The sequence below is a fragment of the Chenopodium quinoa genome, unplaced genomic scaffold (assembly GCF_001683475.1).
Source record: "Chenopodium quinoa cultivar QQ74 unplaced genomic scaffold, ASM168347v1, whole genome shotgun sequence".
Taxonomy (NCBI): Eukaryota; Viridiplantae; Streptophyta; class Magnoliopsida; order Caryophyllales; family Amaranthaceae; genus Chenopodium; species Chenopodium quinoa.
In genome coordinates this window covers 1,501,633-1,522,916 of record NW_018742899.1, presented here as the reverse complement: position 1 = coordinate 1,522,916, position 21,284 = coordinate 1,501,633, and the positions used below count along the sequence as shown (strand labels likewise).

Here is a 21,284-nt window from a genome sequence, read left to right as displayed (position 1 = left end):
GAGCTATTAAGTACCTTAGTACATAGGAATAAAATATTGTGCGGTGCCTACGTGCACTTAAGGTGTTCTAAACAGCGAAGGATAAGATTTGCGGTGCCTTATGCACTTAAGGTGTTATTTAATACCGAGGAAGTTTGAAAAATATTCAACATTAAATTATGTGGCCACTAATTATTCAAGAATTAAATTGGTATGTTTGATTGCTTGAATGATTTATTATGATTGATTCTGTTATGGTTTAAGAGTCATCACCAAGTCTAAAAATAAGTAAACAACGTAAAGTGAAAGAGATTACGCACCAAAACTTTTGAAACGTATATACCTTGAGTATGGACATATGGGGGGTGATGGGATTTTATATTTAATCATGACTTCTACTAGGAGTACATGACACTGTATTTTCCTTTTTATTGTATATTATGCGCAGGACATCCAGTCACTTCATGTGACATTTGCCTACCCGGTTAGCTCCTGGCGTAGTTTACCTCAATTTATTTGGGGCAGGGATTTTGTGGGGAACTCGTTCGATGCGTAATCAAATTAAATAAGCAATTTAGTGGTCTATTTATTTGTTGGTTGTGTTGCGTGCTTGAAAACAGGTGCAACAAGGTAAGTTGTGTGTTGATAGGATTAAGCATGTTAGTGTGTACGGTTTACGCTTATGTACTCAGCATTGCTGATTGTGTGTTGTATGTTTGTTTGACCTTGTCTTTATCTTGGCCCTACGACAACCCATTTCTAATGGCGAGTAATGGGGACAAAGTAAAGAGGAGCTTTTCAGGTATAGAAGCATATTCATGATGGACATGAGTGAAAAGCGAATCATATTTAGTTTTCATAAGAATATGATGTGGTTTTGTTGCTTTAATTATTATATATTTTGCATGTGAGACTAATGTAAAGGTTTTCAAATGTTTTATCTCGGTTTTATTAAGGGCCTACAAGGGTTCCAAGTTGTAGGTTGACTTTGTTTGACTTTGGTTGACTTTACTTTCATTTGGTTTGACTTTTTAAGTTGACTTGTTTTGAATGGTTTTAAACAGAGTCTTCCGCTCTGTGTCTTTGATATTTTCCTTAGCCGTTTTCATGGTGACGGCAATGTCTAATAACTTCCTATTTCGTATTTTAAAAGGGCAAAACAGGTATTTTAAAGGAAAGGAATTTCTAGGGTGTTACAAAGTGGTATCTGGGAGCTTAGATTGAGATTTTATTACCACTAAAGCCAAAAACGTGTTTTAAAGTATTTTATTTTAAACTTGGCCAAGTGTTTATTTAATAAAGTAATTTTAAAACGAGTTATTTTATTTATTTTAATTTTAAGAGGACCAATATTATTTTTTATTTTTATATTTTTTTTATGAGGTTCGAAATTTTTTTTATTTTGGGAAGAAATCCAATTTTTTTTTTTTTAATTAAGGACATCCGATTTTTTTTTTAAAAAAATAGGGTGTCCGAATTTTTTTTATAATAATGGCCGAATAATTTTAGGCCTTTTTGGAAATTATTTTCGAAATTTAATCTAAAGGAGGAGTTAAAAATATTTTTAGTTTGTTCATTTTGCAGGAAAGCGAAGGATTAAGGTAAGAATTATGTGTTAAAAGCATGTTGGTGAGCTTGGGTAGGAAAGAATTTGGGCATATAAGTTAGAAATAATCATGTTCTTGTATGCATTAATATTTAGGTTGTGATGTTTAATCATGTGAATTCATTGATTGGAAGCATGTAATTATGTGATTAGAAATAAGTGAGATTGTTTGATTGAACATTGAACCTAATTCATGCAAGAACTGTATTATTTTATTTTCTTTGGGAAGGGAATTATTTTCTAAGTCTTTTCCTTTACAGGATGCCAATCTTTCCTAGCAAAAAACTCCCAAATTGGTACTCTAATTAAGAAAGAATATGAACATCCTTTTGGCTATGTCAAGAAAATTCGTTTCTATTGTTCCCATTTGAGCAATGTTCTAGGAGACAAGCATTATGACCTTCCTGATGGAGTTTCAGCTATGATTATTCATTGTCTTCCAGATGAACCCCCATATCTTGCTGTCAAAGCAAGTTCTCTGATTTTTACTTACTTGGGGACATCCCAAACTATTCCAAATATAAAAAATTTTATGAACAGTGGTACCCTGACTACAAATACTTGATTTCTTACCTCGTTAGAGTTCAGAAGTATCATTACGAGCGTTTACACATTCCATATCCCAATTACTACTATGATAATCCAGTAGGGAATAATTCCCCTTTCACTAGCAATCAATCAGGATATTCTTCTCCACCACAGGGTAATCAAGCAGGAACACATGGAGGGCAAAAGGAAGGAGAGCTAATGGATGAAAGTAACCATACTGTTGATAGATCCATTATGGAAATTCCAAATCCAAATCCACCCCCAACTCCAATTATGACTGATATTTCATCTGACGATGAGGAAGATGAAGATTTCATTCAAGTAAAACAAAATCTAGAGACACCTGAACCAATGGAGGAGGAAGATGACCCTGAATTTGATCCTGGAAGCTACAAGCAATCGAAGGATAAGAAGGACAACGTTCGAAAGGACTCGATTTTTGTAGTTTCATCGCTCTATTAGGATTCTTAGTTTCATTTTCGCAGTTTTAAGTAATTCCTTTGTCAGTAAAGTAATAAGTGGCATGTCCACAAGAGTCAATAAACCTATTGAGTTGCGTAGGTTATTCAAACTCATTTCATTCAGTTTTCCATTCATTTTCTTATTCAGCAATAAAATTCTATTTATTTTCTTATCAAATAATTCACTTTATTGCCAATTAATTTATTTCGTTATCAAAATCATTCATTTCGTATCACTACTCCAATAAGCCGTTTCGTACTCAAATATGTTCCGATAATTCATTTCTAAACTCTGGGAATTCTTTTTTTTTATTATTGTGATGCTTTATTAAATGTATGGTTGGTTAGCAACAATATTTGGTTGATCAAGCTGCAAATTTTGGGAATTGTAATTTTGCAATCTCAGTTTGTTAGCTTAAAATTAATTGGGTAAGTATAAAAGGGTATAAGTTGGTTAGATGGGTGTCTAACTTGAGAGTTGACCATAACCATAATTAATAAAGACCCCTTATTTTAATTCAGGCGAAGAAAGATGGCAGGAGGAAGTGGTAACAACAATAATGGAGGAGAGCTAGTGAGGTTGGTAGACAGTTGGCAGTGGTCGCCCAACAGTTAGCAAGAAACTCGACCAACAATGGAGATGCTCAGGGAGAGCTATTCAAGAAGCTGGAACAAAGCAAGCCACCAACCTATTAAGGAGAGCCTGATCCAACAGTGTTGGAAAACTCATTAAGGGAATTTGAGAAACTGTTTGGGGTAGTTGGCTGCCTAGAAAATTCGAAAGTAGGTTGTGCTACCTATTACCTCAGGGGTGGAGCTGACATTTGGTGGCAGCAAAATGAGGCTACAATTAAGGCGCTACCTGGGTTTAACTAAGCTATGTTTCAGGAGAAAGTTAGAGACAAGTTTTATCCTGACTTCGTACGGAAACAAAAGGCTAAGGAATTTGCTAACTTAGCAATGGGAGAAATGTCAGTGACGTACTACACCAAGTTTATTGAGCTATCACGATTTGCCAAAGAGTCTAGTGCGGCCAAAAAGTCAAAGGCTAGGAAGTTTGAGAGTGGATTGACTATTGATTTGCAACTAAAGTTGTGTGGACAAGTGTTGGAAACCTTGGATGAAGTGTATGGGAGAGCTGCACAGCTTTATGCGTTGGAGTTGAAGAAAAAGAAAGAGTTAGCTGAGATAGAAAGGAAGGAAAAGAGAAAGGAGGTGGGGCAAAACTCTGGAAACCCACAAGGTCGTAACCAGAACAATTTTAAGAAGAAGAAGTACCACCATAACCACAACAACAACTTCCACAACAACAACAATTTCCAGGGTAACAATCCCCAAGGTGGGCGCAACTTTAATGGTAGATCCAGGAACTCTAACCAAGGAAATAACAAAGGACCAAGGCATTTCTACTGCAAGAGGTGTAGGAACGACCACCCTAATAAGGACTGTGAGGGAAATCTAGTTACTTGTCGCACATGCAACAAATTGGGACACAGGGAGTATGAGTGCTTCTCCAAAAATTCTAATCGAAACAAGTAGGGAAATAATCAAGGAGGGGGCTCAAAGGACTTTTAGGGAAACAACAACAATTCAGGGAACAAGGGGGCACAGCAGAATGGAGTGAAAAACAACAATAATAGAATTAAATAAATGCTGGAATTTATTTATGCACACTACTTTTTAATTATTGAGTTAGGGTTTGATTATCCATAAAAGGGAAAAAGGTTTTAATGATTTAAATATAATATCCTAGTCTATTAGTGATGTTTTATATTAAATAAGTATGCTGGAATTTTATTTAAGACATAAAAACTAATTCTTTTTTTAAAGGATTTGAAGTACCCACTTAAAGAAAAGGTTTTATGGCTTTTATGTCATTAAATTGGGTTAATTAGTAAGGTTTAAAGTGTATTATAGTTGCTGGAATTTTGTGAGAATAGTGGATTAATTATAGTTACGTATTCTTATTTGTAGGAAGCTTCGAGGTAGGTGTTTACTAGCCAGTGTGGCCGAGTTTAGGCATTATTCAAGGTCCGTATGTGCACAAGAATATTTGTGTATGCTTAGTATCATGCTAGGATTTGTAAAGTATGAATTAAGTGATGAATTAGTAGCGTGTTTGGTTGATTATATGCGTGGAATTGATGTTGGTTGAGCATGAATTGTCATGCAAGCATGTGAATATGTTATTTGAGGCATGATACAAGTTGGATATGTATGAATCATGAAAGTATTTTTTATTTACAAGTATCAAGAAGGCATATATTTAATAAGCAAGGCTTATATATGAATTAAAGAGCTAAAATTAGAATCTATTGAGCATGATTCATGAATTTATTTCTCACCCATTTATTATTGGTGTTGTCTCTTCATGTTCCATATTCCTCACTCTGCAAAAATACACTGGATGCCCCTTCTTAATATACTTTGTCAATTTTAACACAGATATGATCCTTGGGCACTTGATTTCACCATGCATCCAATATGTCACTAACTCATTATCAACTGTACTCATTTTTACTTTCTGTGATCGACAACTAATCTCCGCATTGTAATTGCTTAACCAATCCATTCCAAAAATGACATCAAAGTCATTCAAACTCGATGAGATCTAATAAAACACTTTTCCTTCGATTTCTAAAGGTACATCTTTAAAGGTCTTGTTACACTTTACTACCCCACCCGCAGGAATAACTATAGGCAAATCTACCTCATCTACGGTTTTCAAACAGTTTGATAATTTTGAAACAATGGCCTTTGAAATGAAAGAAAAAGTTGCACCAGAATCAAACAAGACTTTAACAGGAATAGAGTTAACAGAAAAGGTACCAGTGATGACATCTTTCGTGGAATCAGCCTCATGCCTACTCAGTACATTCAACTTTCCTGCAGCTCCACCTTTCTGTTGGTTATTTCCATTATTATTGTTGGTTTTCGCCGCATTATGATGTGTCCCCTTATTCCCAGAATAGTTGTTGCTTCCTTGAAAGTTTCTCTGAGCCCCTCCTTGATTATTGCCCTGTTTGTTTCGATTGGGATCCTTGGAGAAACATTCATACTCCCTGTGTCCTAACTTGTTGCAAGCACGACAGGTAACCAAATTTCCATCACAATCCCTACCAGGGTGATCGTTCTTACACCTCTTGCAGTAAAAATTTCTTGTTCCTCTATTATTTCCCTGGGTAGAGTTCTTAGCTCCACCATTAAAGTTCCGACCACCTTGGGGATTGTTGCCTTGGAAATTATTGTTGTTGTGGAAGTTGTTGTTATTATGGTGGTACTTCTATTTCTTGAAGTTGTTCTGGTTACCTTGCGGGTTTCTAGAGTTCCGTCCCACCTCTTTTCTCTTTCCTTTCCTTCCACTTCAGCTATCTCTTTCCTTTTCTTAAGGCATATAGGTGTGCAGCTCCCTTATACACTTCATCCAAGGTTTCAAATACTTGCCCACACAGCTTTAACTGCAAATCAATAGTCAGTCCACTCCCAAACTTCCTAGCCTTAGAATTTTCGGTAGATACATACTCTGTAATGAACCTCGACAGTTCAATAAACTTGGTGTAGTATTTAGTGACTGCATATTCCCCATTGCAAGGTTAGAAAATTCCTCAGCTTTTTGTTTCTGTAAGAAACTAGGGTAAAACTTGTCCCTAATCTTCTTTTGGAACATCGTCCAGTTGAATCCAGGTAGTGCCTTAATGGTAGCTTCATTTTGCTGCCACTAAAGTTCAGCTTCACCCCTGAGGTAATCGGTAGCACAACCTACTTTTGAAGTTTCCGGACACCCTACTACCCCAAACAGTTTCTCAAACTCCCTCAACCAGTTTTCCAGTATAGTTGGATCAGGCTCTCCTTGATAGGTTGGTGGCTTGCTCTGCGCCACCTTCTTAAATAGCTCTCCCTGAGCATCTACATTATTGGTTGAGTTCCTTGCTAATTGTTGGGCAACAGCTGCCAACTGCCTCAGACCTTCACTTAGCTCTCCTCCATTGTTGTTGTTACCACTCCCTCCTGCCATCTTTCTTTGCCTGAATTAAAACAAAGGGTCTTTGTTAAATACGGTCTTGACTAGCTCTCAAGTTAGACACCCATCTAACTAGATAATACCCTTGAAGCATACACATTAAATTTTTAGCTAACAAATTGGGATTGCAAGAGTTAAAATTCCCAAAATTTGCAGCTTTGTCAACCAAATATTGATTGCTAACCAACTACACATTTAATAAAGCGTCACATTAATAAATAAAAATATTTTCCATGGATTCCCAGAGTTTAGAAATGAATTATTGGAATATTTTTTAGTAAGAAATGGCTTCTTGGAATAGTGATACGAAATGAATGATTTGGGAACGAAAGGAATTATTTGTTAATAAAATGAATTAGTTGACAAGGAAATAAATGAAATTTTATTGCTGAGTAAGGAAATGAATGGAATACTGAAATAAAATGTGTTTAAATAACTTATGCAACTACATAAGTTTATTGACTCAATGTGGACATGCCGCTTATTGCTTTACTGAAATTGAAATAATTAAAATGCAAAAACGAATCTAAGAATCCTAAAAGAAATGAAACTACAAAAATCTAGTCCTTTCGAACATAATCTTTATTGTCGGTAGATTGTTTGTAGCTTCCAAGATCGAAATCAGGGTCATCTTCTTCCTCCATTGATTCAGGTGAGTCTGGTTTTTGCTCTACTTGGACAAACTATTCATCTTACTCATTGTCAGATGAACTATCAATTATAATTGGAGTTGGAGGGTGATTTGGATTTGGAATTTCCATAATGGAACTATCAACAGTATGGTTACTCTCATCCATTAACTCTCCTTCCTCTTGCCCTCCATTTGTTCCTGCTTGATTACCTTGAGTGGGAGAATTAATTCCTAACTGATAACTAGTGGAAGGGGAATTATCCCCTGCTAGATTTTCATAGTAGTAATTAGGATATGGAATGTGTAAGTGCTCGCAATGATCTTTCTCAACTTTAACGAGGTAAGAAATCAAGTATCTGTAGTCAGGGTACCATTGTCCATAAAAATTTTTGTATTTAGAGTAGTTAGGGATGTCCCCAAGTAAATAAAAATCAGAGAACTTTGATTTGACAGCAAGATATGGGGGTTCATCTGGAAGACAGTGAATAATCAGCATAAACACGATCAGGAAGATCATAGTGCTCGTCTCCTAAGACATCGCTCATGTGGGAACAATATAATTGGATTTTCTTAACATAGTCAAACGGATGTTCATTGTTTTTCTTAACTAGAGTACCAATTTGGGAATGTTTGCTAGGAAGAATTGGTATCCTGTAAAGGAAAAGGCTTAGAAAAGAATTTCCTTCCCAAAGAAAATAAAAATAATACAGTTCTTGCATGAATTAGGTTTAATGTTCAATCAAACAATTTCACTTATTCCTAATCACATAATCACATGCTTTCAATTAATCAATCCACATGATCAAACATCACAACCTAAAATTTAATGCATACAAGAACATGATTATTTCTAACTTATGTGCCCAAATTCTTTCCTACCCAAGCTCACCAACATGCTTTTAAAAGCTTTTAACACATAAGACTTACCTCAATCCTTATTTTCTTGCAAAATGAACAAACTGAAAAATATTTTTGACTCTTCTTTAAAATAAATTTTTCAAAAATAAGCTCCGAAAAAGGCCCAATATTCGGCCAAATTAAAAAAAAAAAAAAAATTCAGACACCCCAAAATAAAATAAAAAAAAATTCAGATGTCCTTCATAAAAAAAAAATCGGATTTCCTACAATAAAAAAAATTTCGGATGTTTTTTTAAAAAAATAATGAATAAATTTTTCGGTTTCCAAATATTAAAATAAGTGAAAATAACTCTTTTTTAAAATAACTTGATTAAATAAGCACTTGACCAAGTGTAAAACAAAACACTTTAAAACACATTTTTGGCTTTTGTGGTAATAAAACTCTCAACCAAAGCTCCTATATACCACTTTGTAATACCTAGAAATTCTTTTCCTTTAAAATACCTGTTTTTCCCTTTTTAAAATACGAAATAGGAAAATCTAAGACATTACCGCCACCGTGAAAACGGCTAAGGCAAATATCAAAGACACACAGCAGCAGACTTTCTTTAAACCATTCAAAACAAGTCAACCCAGTCAAAACAAATGAAAGTAAAGTCAAACCAAATTCAAACGAAGTCAACCTACAACTTGAAACCATTGTAGGCCTTTAAAACCAAACAATACTAAAAACCTTTACGTTAGTCTCATGAGCATAATAAAATAAATAATATTCAAAGCAAATAAAGCACATCATATTCCTATGAAAACTAAGCATGATTCACTCTTCACTCATGCCCATCATGATAATGCTTCATCACCTGAAAAACTTCTCTCTACTTGTCTCCACTACTCGCCATTAGAAATGGGTTTTTGTAGGGCCAAGTTAAAGACAAGGGCCAAACAAACATAAAACACACAATCAGCAATGCTGGGTACATAAGTGTAATAAAAACACACTAATATGCTTTCATCCTATCATCACACAACTTACCTTGTTACACCTGTAAACAAGCATACAAGACACTCAACATTTAACTAGACAAATACCAATGTCCATTTAATTTGATTACGCATCGAACAGGTTTCCAACCAAATCCCTGCCCCAAATAAATTAAGGTAAACTACACCAGGAGCTAACCGGGTAGGCAAATGTCACATCAAGTGACTGGACGTCCTGCGCATAAAATAAATAAAAAGGAAAATACAGCGTCCTGTACTCCCAGTAGAAGTTATGGTCAAATATAAAGTCACGCAACTCCCCCCATATGTTCATACTTGAGGTATATACGTTCCAAGAGTTTTGGTGCGTAATCTCTTTCACTTTATGTTATCTACATATTATTAGACTTGGTGATGACTCTCAACCATAACACAACCCAACATTATAATCATTCACGCAATCAAACATACCAATTTTAAATTCTTGAATAATTAGTGACCACATAACTTTTAATAGTTGAACCCTTTTTAATCTAACTCGGTGTCAAAGACATCTTAAACGCATAATGCACCGCAAATCGGTGTTAGAAACACCTTAAGTGCACATAAGTACCGCAATATAATTTATTCTTGTGTACTAAGACACTTGATAGCTTAATTCCCATGCTTAAAGCATCAATAAAAATTATATGAACCATAATAAAATTTCCTTTTCATATTCCAAACTAAATTAAACCTTTAGTTTAACCAAACATGCCTTCAATCATGCTAATAATAAAAGTGTGGTTCATATCCAACCTGCCAACATATCTAATTCCAATCACCAATTCATCATAAATAATTCATACATCACAAATCATTCACCAACATCAATCATACAACAAATTCCAACCAACACCTATTATGATACTACTTGGAATTAATTTATCAAGCCTAGCATTCTTCTACATATTCAGATAATTACCAAGTATGGAACATACCTTGAATATGATCTCAAAATCGCCATGACTAAATAAAATCACTCACTTGGAAATCTCTTACAAACCAAAATTACAAAGAGGCATTAATACCTATTCCACACAAATTTCCAGCAATATATACACTCCTTAAATCACTCATAAATCCTTTAAAATAAGCTGAATTTTAATTTAAAACCCTTAATTTTATTCCCTATTAATGGGTAATTAAAAATCCTTTCAAGAAACTTAATTGTAGCTTATATACAAAAATTCCAGCTTTATTAAATCATCTAAAATTGTTGTAATTGTGTTTTAAAACACTTATTTCAATAATTTAAATCACCCATAAACAATTTTCATCAATATACATAAACTTAGAAACCTAGGGTTTACAATTTGGGGTTTTTTAACTCAAAACCAAATCTGAAAATTTATATACATCATAATTAAAATCAAACATCATAAAAATCATCACAAAACCTAAAAACAATAATTAGATTAAGGGTGGATTGAACTAAAATCAAAAAGGAAGAATTTTTTTTTTTGTTCGAACACCACACAGCCACGGCACACGGCTGGGCTGCTGCCGCGCCTGCCAATGTTGTCGCGGCTGCTGGCGTATTCCTTAGTGGCTGCGGTGACCGGCCGGTGGTGGTTGCGGTGGTGGCCGGCCGGCCACGAGTGTGTGTGGGTGTGTAAAATGAAAAAAAAGGGGGAAGGGGTAAAATAAGAGAAAAAGAGAGAAAATAAGAGGAGAGAGAGAGAGAGTTACCTTTGGGTATTCTCCACCTTGGGCAAGGTTCAATTTTCCCATGTGATGGGTATTTATACCCCCTCCCTAAACCCTCCTACTTAACTTCCTCTTTCTACCCTTAATGATCCCTTTCCTATTCAACCTAACATTTTGACTTTCCTTAAAAACTCGTTGACTTTAAAATTTCCTTTTATAAAATAATATGCCCCAAAGTTTCCAAATCATGAAATAAAATATCTTCAAGATTGTTAAATAATTAAAAATAAACTTTTAATTAAAATAATTCTTTTTAAATTAATGAAACACCATAAATAATTCATTTCGAATTATTTAAATACTTTAAGAAATACTTATTTAAGTTAAAATACGTATAAAAATACGGGGTATTACATGTTGAGTGTCTCAAGTCTCGGCTAGTGGTTTTTGGCAATCATCAGCAGGAAGGTATAGAGTACAGTGAAACGTTTGCTCTAGTTGTAAAAATGACTACAATTCGGGCATTTCTTACAATTACAGCCTCTAAGAATTGGGAACTTCATCAGATGGATGTTCACAATGCCTTCTTACATGGTGATCTAGATGAGGAGGTGTACATGAAATTACCTCCCGGTTTTGAGAGCTCAGACCCTTCGTTGTTGTGTCGTTTGAAGAAGTCTTTGTATGGGTTGAAACAGGCTCCGAGATGTTGGTTTGCAAAGCTAGTTACGGCTTTGAAAGGGTATGGTTGACTATTCTCTTTTCACATACACTAACGGAGACATTCAGATTATTGTATTGGTGTATGTTGATGATCTTATTGTTTCTGGGAATAATTCTGCTGCGTTGGTGGTGTTCAAAGCTTATCTCTGTGATTGTTTTAAAATGAAGGATCTTGGTCCTTTGAAGTATTTTTTGGGTATAGAGGTTGCTCGTAGTTCTTCCGGCTTATTTTTGTGCCAAAGAAAGTACACTATGGATATTATTTCGGAAGTCGGTTTGTTGGGGGCTAAGCCATGCGGTTTTTTCGATTGAGAAAAATCACAAGCTTAGTCTTGCTGATGGTGAATTGATGGCAAATCCCGATTCCTATCGAAGACTGGTAGGACAGTTGATATACCTTTCGGTCACACGACCGGACCTAGCTTACTATGTGCATGTTCTTTCTCAATTTATGCAACAACCCCGTAGTGAGCATTGGTAAGCAGCTCTGCGAGTCGTTCGATATTTGAAGGGTACCCCGGGTTAGGGGATTTTGTTGAGTGCAGACAGTGATCTACTCTGTAGGGTTGGTGTGATTCAGATTGGGTGGCATGTCCTATAACTCGTAGATCGTTGATAGGGTGGCTCGTATTTTTAGGTCACTCTCTTATTTCTTGGAAGACTAAGAAGCAGCATACAGTATCATTGTCTTCTGCTGAGGCCGAGTATAGATCTATGGCTTCTGTTACATGTGAGTTGAAATGGTTGAAAGCTCTATTGTTGAGTTTACGGGTGAATCACCCTAAGGCAATCACATTATTTTGCGATAGTCAATCGGCTCTCATATTTCTAAAACTCCAGTTTTTCATGAACGAACAAAGCACATTGAGATTGACTGTCATTTTGTTCGTGATGATATTACAGACGGCTTAATTTCTCCATCTTATGTTCCCACTTCTTCGCAATTAGCGGATATTTTCACAAAGGCACTTGGGAAGACTCAGTTTGATAATCTCCTTTCCAAGTTGGGCATTTTTTATCCTCATGCTCCAACTTAAGGGGGAGTATTGGGGATATATTTTCGGAAATCTTAGGAAATATTTTTTTAGTATCTTTTGTTATCTAATCCTATCTCATTAGGGTTACCTTGTATTATATATTCTTTGGAAGTCATTAATGAGAATTAAGCTTTGACGTTTATTGAATTTAGCAATTTGTAATATGGATTAAATCAATTCAAGATAATGTAGTGTATTTTGTGTAAGAAAATCAATTCAAGGTACCCCTCTGTTATACTTAGTTAGTCTCATATGGAATCAATCACGTAAAATAAGAAAAAAGAAGTATCTAAGGAATCTAACATTAAAGTACAATCTAGCTCATAACTGTTTTTGTTTTTTCCTCTTATTTTTTTGTTTGGGAAAGGAATAGCAATAATAACGGCTGAACATGTGAGGGAGTAGATGATTTTTGCCATGTCATCAATCTAACATTGTTTCAATAAACCAATCAGATTTACTCTATTAAAATAATCCAATTGGATTTAAAATAACCAAGCATATTGAAGTAATGAGCTTGTAAAAACATTTTTCTATCAATCTATCGACCCAATGAAAGTTAGAATTATTCTTTTTACCGAAGTAAAATGTGCCATGAAGATTATTCAAACAATTCAAAACTTCACAACTATCCCTTCTTCCCTTGGTCTCTTTCAATGTTTGTTTGGTTAACATAGGAATTAAATTCCTATGAAGCTGTATTCATGAGAAGTAGTGTCCCTCACAAAATTTTTAGGAATTTACTTAACTTATTTAATAAACAAGGATATTTGAATTCTTATGAATTTTGATTAACCAAGGGGTCTTGGTAATTTATATCCCATGTCTTACTAATCTACTTTCTCCATTTTTACCTTTTGAGTTAAACATGATTAAATGTAGCCTAACTTGAAAATTAAGCAACTTTTTTAGGCCTGATTTAATTTTTATGGGTTTTAGGCTGCTCAAAATTTTCTTTTTAGTTAAAAATATAGCTCAGACTGAATTTTGGCCCAAAATAGCAAGTTTGGTACAAATTTTTACTGACACACTTGTGTAGGCAAAACTCCCTACGCCCCCTCAAAACGACGCACTGTACGTCTGTACACCCCGCTATTTCTCGCTTCACGATAATATCTTAATAAAGGAATTGATGATCCTAACTCACAAGCAATCAACTGAATAAGCAAATTGCAAGCCTAATCGAATCAATTACAACAAATTGCAATGTTGTTGCTGTTGTTGTTATGGCAGCGGTGATGGCGAGATGATGGTGGTTGTTGTGGCAGTGGCGGTGCCGAGCAACAGTGGCGGTGGCAGCGTCGACAACGAGAAACGATGATTGTTGTGGTTGAGGCTGAATTTGAGTGGGTTATTAGAGAGGGAAAATGTAAAGGATTGAGAAGGAGAGAAAATAATAAAGAGTGAAGCTCAATCAAATCTCCATTAGTGAAGTTTGTGGTTTTACCAGGGATTATATAACTCTTTTTTTTTTTTGGAAAATTAGCTTAAAATAATACCAACTATCAACGGTGTGTGCAAAACAATATGAACTTAACTATTTGCTATGAGCTGAACCACCTTTTGTACTATATGTGCAAAATAGTATGCCGGTCATCGAAAAAGTATCGCGAGGAATACTCTGTCTATATCTATTAGATCCTCCGTTTCATAATGTTAGTCTCATTTAGGATCTTTAGACTATTAAAAATTAGAGGAAATTTTCTGAATTTCTCTCTATATAAAAACAAACATAGTTATATAAGATCTAATTTATTCTTTTTGATGAGTACATTATTAATATCTAATTTTTATAATTTTTTCTAGTGTGAGATTAAAGATATTTGAGAAAGGTTTTGCATCGATATATGTAAATACATTATGAAACAGATAGAGTATTTTTTTTTTTTGTTATTAATTTTTTGTTTTCTTTTCAAAATATATATTATGTTACCAATTTCCTTAACAGTACAATCAATATTATCAATAATGCCCCACCCCTATGATTGGATTTTTTTTTTAATTGTCAATATGTATTTAAATTTTTTTTTTTCAAAATACCTGTAGTAATTTCTACTTCCACATAATAATAAATAGGGTAATTAAATGCAGTATTATTTTGATATAATTAGTTTAAATAATTGTTAAAAAAATCCAAAAAATTTCCCACAGTATTTTGGTTGGTGAATGTGGGAAATTTTGGATTTCTGGAACTAATTATATTAACATAATAATGCATTTATATACCCTATTTACTATTGTGTGATAGTAGAAATTACTACAATACATATTGAAATTCATAAATAAAAAAAATTAAAAAAAAAAAAGAAAAAAGAAGCCTAACAAAGGGGTGGGGCATTATTAATTTAGATTATAAAGGAAATTGTTAACATAATATGTATTTTGAAAAAAAAACAGAAAATTAATAAAATAATATAAAATAATCATAAATACAGATGGAATATTTCACGAAATACTTTTTCAGTGATCGGCGTACTATATTGCACATACAGTACAAAAGGTGGTATCGCTAACAGCAAATAGTTGAATTCGTATTATTTTGCACACACCGTTAATAGTTGGTTTATTTTAAGTCAATTTTCCTTTTTTTTTATAATATATAAGGGTATATAAATTTTACAAATGAACATATAACAATTTGTAAATGAACATTCAAGATATTCCTATTGCTAGAGGAAATCTCATTCAAGGTTTAAGAAAGTATCAACTCAATTTACTAGTCATGTTCCTTTTAATAGTTCAATAAATTTTATGCATGATCAATCTTGGTTTCTTTTTTGTTACAATCCTCCTTTTTTCTAATTACTATTTGATCTTTACTTATGTATCAAAATGAAAATGAATAACTATCAATACAAAATTGAACACTTTTTTTTGTTGATGAATCTGGTTTTGCGACATCTTTTTCCCTAAAATTATATATACGAAGTATTTGATATGACTTTCTTTGGGTGTATGATTTACGATAAATTTTACTAATAAAAAAGGGTTAATTAAGAAGAATGTTATAGTTAGGCGTACCTTTTGTTATTGTGTTGTTAATGAGCATTTAGTGATATGGTAAGGAACATATATATAGTTAAAAGAGATGACATAGTGTTGAGATTTCAATAAACTAGTAATGATCGATGTGATAATGAACGTGGTCATTTTAATATAATTTTATATAGTTTACAATTTTATTTTTTTTTTTTTTTAACAATTTTACAATAATATCCGGCAAACAATATTGTTACTTTTCTACTATGAACCCTAAACAATAATTAATACCTACATACTAATGTATGAATTGAATTATAACATATGAAGTATAACTTGTTTATCAAATATTCTAATATAGTCGTGGAGGTTTTAAATTGACAACTTATGTTAATGATCAATCACCAATGCAATTTAAGTTGTTTTGAACATTTAGCTATTTGTTTATGAACATGTTACTTTTCTAATATGAACATTTTATATATATATATATATATATATATATATATATATATATATATATATATATATATATATATATATATTAGCAAAATGTATGCATCTGAAGGATGTGATGATTCATAGTAGTACTCAAGAAAAAGGATATTTCCATTTCCTTCTTAATAAAATAAAAGTGAAATTGTAAATGACAAAAATTGAAAGATTAGATATATATCAATATATACAATACAATTCCGTATATATTTAATATCAAACACAATAAATTTTTCGATCCAAATTCAAAAAAATTCAAGCTTATGTTATCGGTTCATGTTGTTTGGTGACTCCATGTCTTCTTGGCTTATTTTCTTTTTGTCGTTTTCCTTTTTTTCTTGTTATTGAGTGGTCCAACTCACTATATCCACGATTCTTTTTCTAATTGATAGACAAAACATATTAAATATTGGATTTGAACCAAAAAAATAAGTGTTGAAATGAACCAATTTTCCTATGAAAATGAACATATATATATATATATATATATATATATATATATATATATATATATATATATATATATATATATATATATATATATATATATATATATATATGAACATTTATCAGTTTGGAAATGACCATGACAGATAATGATCGATGAACATGAAATATATACGTGAATAAAATTGTGAAGTTATCATTAAGTGATTGACCATATATTCATATGAGATTGAACATACATTGAATTTCAAACTTATTGAAATGAACGTTATTTTTTAATGTGAAAATGAACAATAATCCAAGTGAATATATTTCAATATGTGAATGAACATTTTTTAAAATATGAATGAACATATAAATATATTAAAATTTGAATAATCATTTGATAATATGTGAATGAATATATATTAATATTAAATGAAGATCTAACTAAATGAGAATGTATGTACATCGATCTATGAGCGATCAAAATATATATCAATATTTAAATGAACATTTTTTTTTCTAAAAGAGAATGAATATCTAGCAATAATTGACCATTTACTTATAAAAATCTAGACAATTGTTCTCAACTTTTTGTTTTTAGGCGAATAATTTAATAAAATAATAAGAGCACACCACAAATTAATATAATTCAATTGTAATAGTAAAAAGAATCACTTCCCTGAAAACTATAAGTAATCACAAATATTAGAATTGACCATTTCCTATTAGATCTTTAGAAAATATTAGAAGAAGATGACAAAAATATAAAGATTTATCAAAATTCTAATAACCGTATGTTAATGTGTAAATGATCATATACTATGATGTGATTGAACATCTACCTATATAAAAATGAACATTCATAAAAAGAATTTTCCATTCTAAACTATAAAACAGATATACAAATGAAAATTTATATTAATCATTGATTAACATGTGAATGACTCTGTACTAGCTAATATATATATATATATATATATATATATATATATATATATATATATATATATTTATATGAACATTTATCAAATTGAAAATTAACCTTCGTGAAAAGGAACTTTCACTACTCTGAACTAAATTTACCTTTCTACAGTCATACGAAACAAATCATCAAATTATCAAAAAATTGAGGCAATTGAACTTTGTTTTCAATTTTTAGTCCAACAATTTTCTTATTTAATAATAACACACCAAAAATTTAATTTGTTGCAATTGCCTCCCATTGATACATATTCAACTGATCCAAAAGTTCGCAAAAAAAAAAATAATAATAATAATAAAATATAAAAAAAAAAAAGAAAGAAAGAAGGAAAGAAAAAACTGATCAAAATAGAAAGAGTTTATTTCCTAATATGAATTTAGCTTGAAAGAGAAAAAATAAAAGAGAAAGAAAATGGTGGTGATTAACTGTGTGTATTTTTATAAAATAAAATTATGTGGCTTGGGAAGTTGGGGTAGGTAGCAGTTTGTTGGGTCACTTGTAGTACCGTCAAATTTCAAACCGAAACCGCTTAATTTCCCGAATCCAACCGACCCAAATGAGAACCGAACTGATTAAAAACCGATTTTTTGAAATCGAAAACTGACCCGAACCGCATTTTAGTAAACCCGAAACCGAACCGATCCGAGTAATGTTAAACCGTTTAAGAACCGAACCAAATCTAAACTGAACTGAAAGGAAATTGAACCGAAAATGAATCGAACCATTTCTTACCCGAAACCGTTTGAACTGGCATAAAAACCGTTTACACCGAACCGTTTATAAACCGAACTGATTATAAACCGAACCGCTTATAAACCGAACCATTTATAAACCGAATCGCTTATAAATCGAACCGTTTACAAACCACTTACTATAAAGAAAAGATTAAAACCAAGTTAAAAGGTATTTTAAATGAAATCTAATTATGCACATATGTGTTTTATTTTTTTCTTTTATTTGAAACATAATTATTATGCGCACATGTTTATTAATTAATTAGATCATGCATTCAATTAGCCAAAGTGAAAGCAAGCATTAAACACACCTCAATGAGCACATCCAATTCATTTAGAATTAACCATACACACCACAATACTAGCACTAATCAATCGCAAACAAACACTATTGATAGTCTAATTAGTCAAATAGATAGAATTGTAGAATTGACTAACAACCTAGATCACTCCCGTACACTAGGCCATTAAACTCATAATCTAAATTACAATCTAGGAAAACAAGATTACAAAACAAAGATTATAACTACAAACTAAGATTATAACTAAATCTAAGCCTAAACTAAGATTTTGTGACCGTTGCCTCAAGTTGCTTGTTGCGTTTTATAAGGGGAAGAAGCAAGGAGAAGGGCTGTTGCGTACCCCTTTCGCCGCGCCCTCTTCGCTGAACGCCGTGCCCGCGGCCTTGTCTGGAGAGGCCTCTCTAGACCATCTCCAAGGCATCTCCAGGATCTTTGTCACCACCTCCGTCACATGAAGTATATGAACAACAATATAAATTAAACCTAAAAATCAGAAATTATATGAACAAGAACAACAATATAAATTAAAATTTACATGAACAACAATATAAATTATACCTAAAAATCAGAAATTATATGAACAATAACAACAATATAAAATAAAAATTACATGAACAACAATATAATCAGAAATTATATGAAGAACAACAATATAAATCAGAACTAAAAATCAAAAAATAAAGCCATGCAAAATACCCTTTCCCGTCAAACAACAAATCAACAACAAATCTACCCTTTCCCGTAAAAAGAAAAAAAAAAATATATATATATAATAAAATTACAAACTAACAATAGAAATTAACAACAAAAATTTTAGGCATATTAAGATTATTATCAAGCAAGAGCAACAACAAAAATCAAATACTTAAACTGTATTAAAAAAAAAAAAAAAAAAAAACCAGAACTGGAGATCGAAAAAAAAAATCAAATACAGAAAATTACCTTTGAGATTTGACGACTTGAAGGAGAGGAAGATTTGAAGATGGAAAACTGGAGATCGAAAAAAAAAATCGAGAATGGAGAACTTGAGATCGAAAAAAAAAATCGAAACGAAAACAAAAATAATTAACTAAAAATTACCTTTGAGCTATTGAAGGCTGAGAGCTTGAGAGTTGAGAACTTGAGAGTTCAAATGAGAATGGAGAATTCAGCGGCTTCGATTTGAGGATGAAGATGTGAAGAACCGAAGAATGAGTGAAGAAAATGGGAGAAAAGGTCGAAAGAGTTGAAGAGCAGAGAGAATGATGAGTGGACCTAACCTAATTCAGTAATTCAGTTTCACCTTTTTTTTTTTTTTTTTTTTTGCATAATATATGAACCACATGTTTATTTAATTATTTAACAATCAAAATATCTAAATTCTAAATCTAAAATTTATTTTGCCTTTTGGTTTTTGGAGGGAAATTTCCCACCATTCATATTTTGACAAAATTGTCAAACAAAAAAAATTGAAATCAATTTTCCACTTTGTAAAAATCAAAATTTTTCATTTTATTTTAATATCATTAAACAAACTTTTATACAATTAATTAATTACATGGCTTCAAAAAAAAAAATTAATTACATTTCTCGAATCCCGATAAAACGATATATACCTTCATAGTATCAGCTTTTATATTTTTTTTGTTAACACACACATTAACTTATTAAGTTATTTAAATTATAAAATGTGAATCGTTTAGTGTGTAAATGTCTAGCGTTGTGATTAATAAAAAAATCGAAGACCGTATAATAATATAATGACGTCATATCTTAGAGAGTTAGAAGTACTACGGATTTGTTATATGATTATATTTATATCAGTTTAGCTGTGTCTGTAAGCAATACACTTGTAATCGTGTAATAAACTTATAAATGATAGAATTGACTAGTAGATTAGTACATAAATACAAATCACTTAATTAGATATGACTATATGAGTGATTGACTAATATGACTATATGAGCAATTGTCAATTTAGCATAGTTGCATAACAGATTAACAGCGTACTAGACTATCCTACTCGGTAATATACTAATAGCATTTCAGTATTTGATCTATTAGACTCAAGTTAAAAGTTACTCTTTCTTATTAACTTGTTAGTCTAATTAAGTAATTACCAATTACGAATTAGTGACTTAAGCCTTAGGGGTAAACCAGTAAAGGATATACAAAAATATAATAATCTTATGATTCTCATCACTTTATACTAATAAATATTTAACTATGAGAATATGAGATGGTTAGATGTTATGTATATGTATAATCGATTGAAAGAATCAATATTACCTTCTTAATCATTAATGTTTTAAATTCTTTCATTATACAAATCAAACTACTTTGTAATATCTTCATATATAACTTTATGCAAATATATAATGATAGACGATCCTTAATTATCAGTCTTGTTGACTAATTAAGTATCGAATACCAAATTGCAAATTTCGATGTCACAACAACTCATTAAATCATGATTATGATTTATGACACTATTAATTAAATGATCAAATAAGAAGCAGATAATAATCTGATGGTAAAACAATAATACATTATTAATGCACTAAACTTTTATAATCTACTTCGTAATAAACTAGTATGATTAGTATGGGTAAACTTGAAACATAACATGATATGTATTTATAAAATTAATGAGAATTTGCATATAATATGATGCCTCAATATGAAGTGATGAAGTCTCGGCTTGATATAAAACTTGTTAACCAGCAAAAAGTTAGAAAGTAGTATCAAATTTCAAACCAAAACCATTTAATTGCCCAAATCCAAACCACTCGATAAAAAACCGATTTTTTAAAATCAAAAACAGACCCGAACTAAAATTTAGTAAA

At 31.9% G+C, this 21,284-nt stretch overlaps 1 protein-coding gene across 1 annotated transcript; it reads right to left on the bottom strand.

Annotated features, from left to right (window-relative positions):
* Positions 1 to 18,458: 18,458 nt before the first annotated feature.
* LOC110727030 lies at positions 18,459 to 20,060 on the bottom strand. The gene is made up of 4 exons (XM_021906564.1): positions 20,055 to 20,060; positions 19,540 to 19,718; positions 19,402 to 19,449; positions 18,459 to 18,942 (listed from the first exon to the last, which is right to left on the bottom strand). Exons 1-4 carry the CDS (start codon positions 20,058 to 20,060, stop codon positions 18,861 to 18,863), a joined length of 315 nt encoding a protein of 104 aa, XP_021762256.1. The 3' UTR covers positions 18,459 to 18,860.
* Positions 20,061 to 21,284: the final 1,224 nt, after the last annotated feature.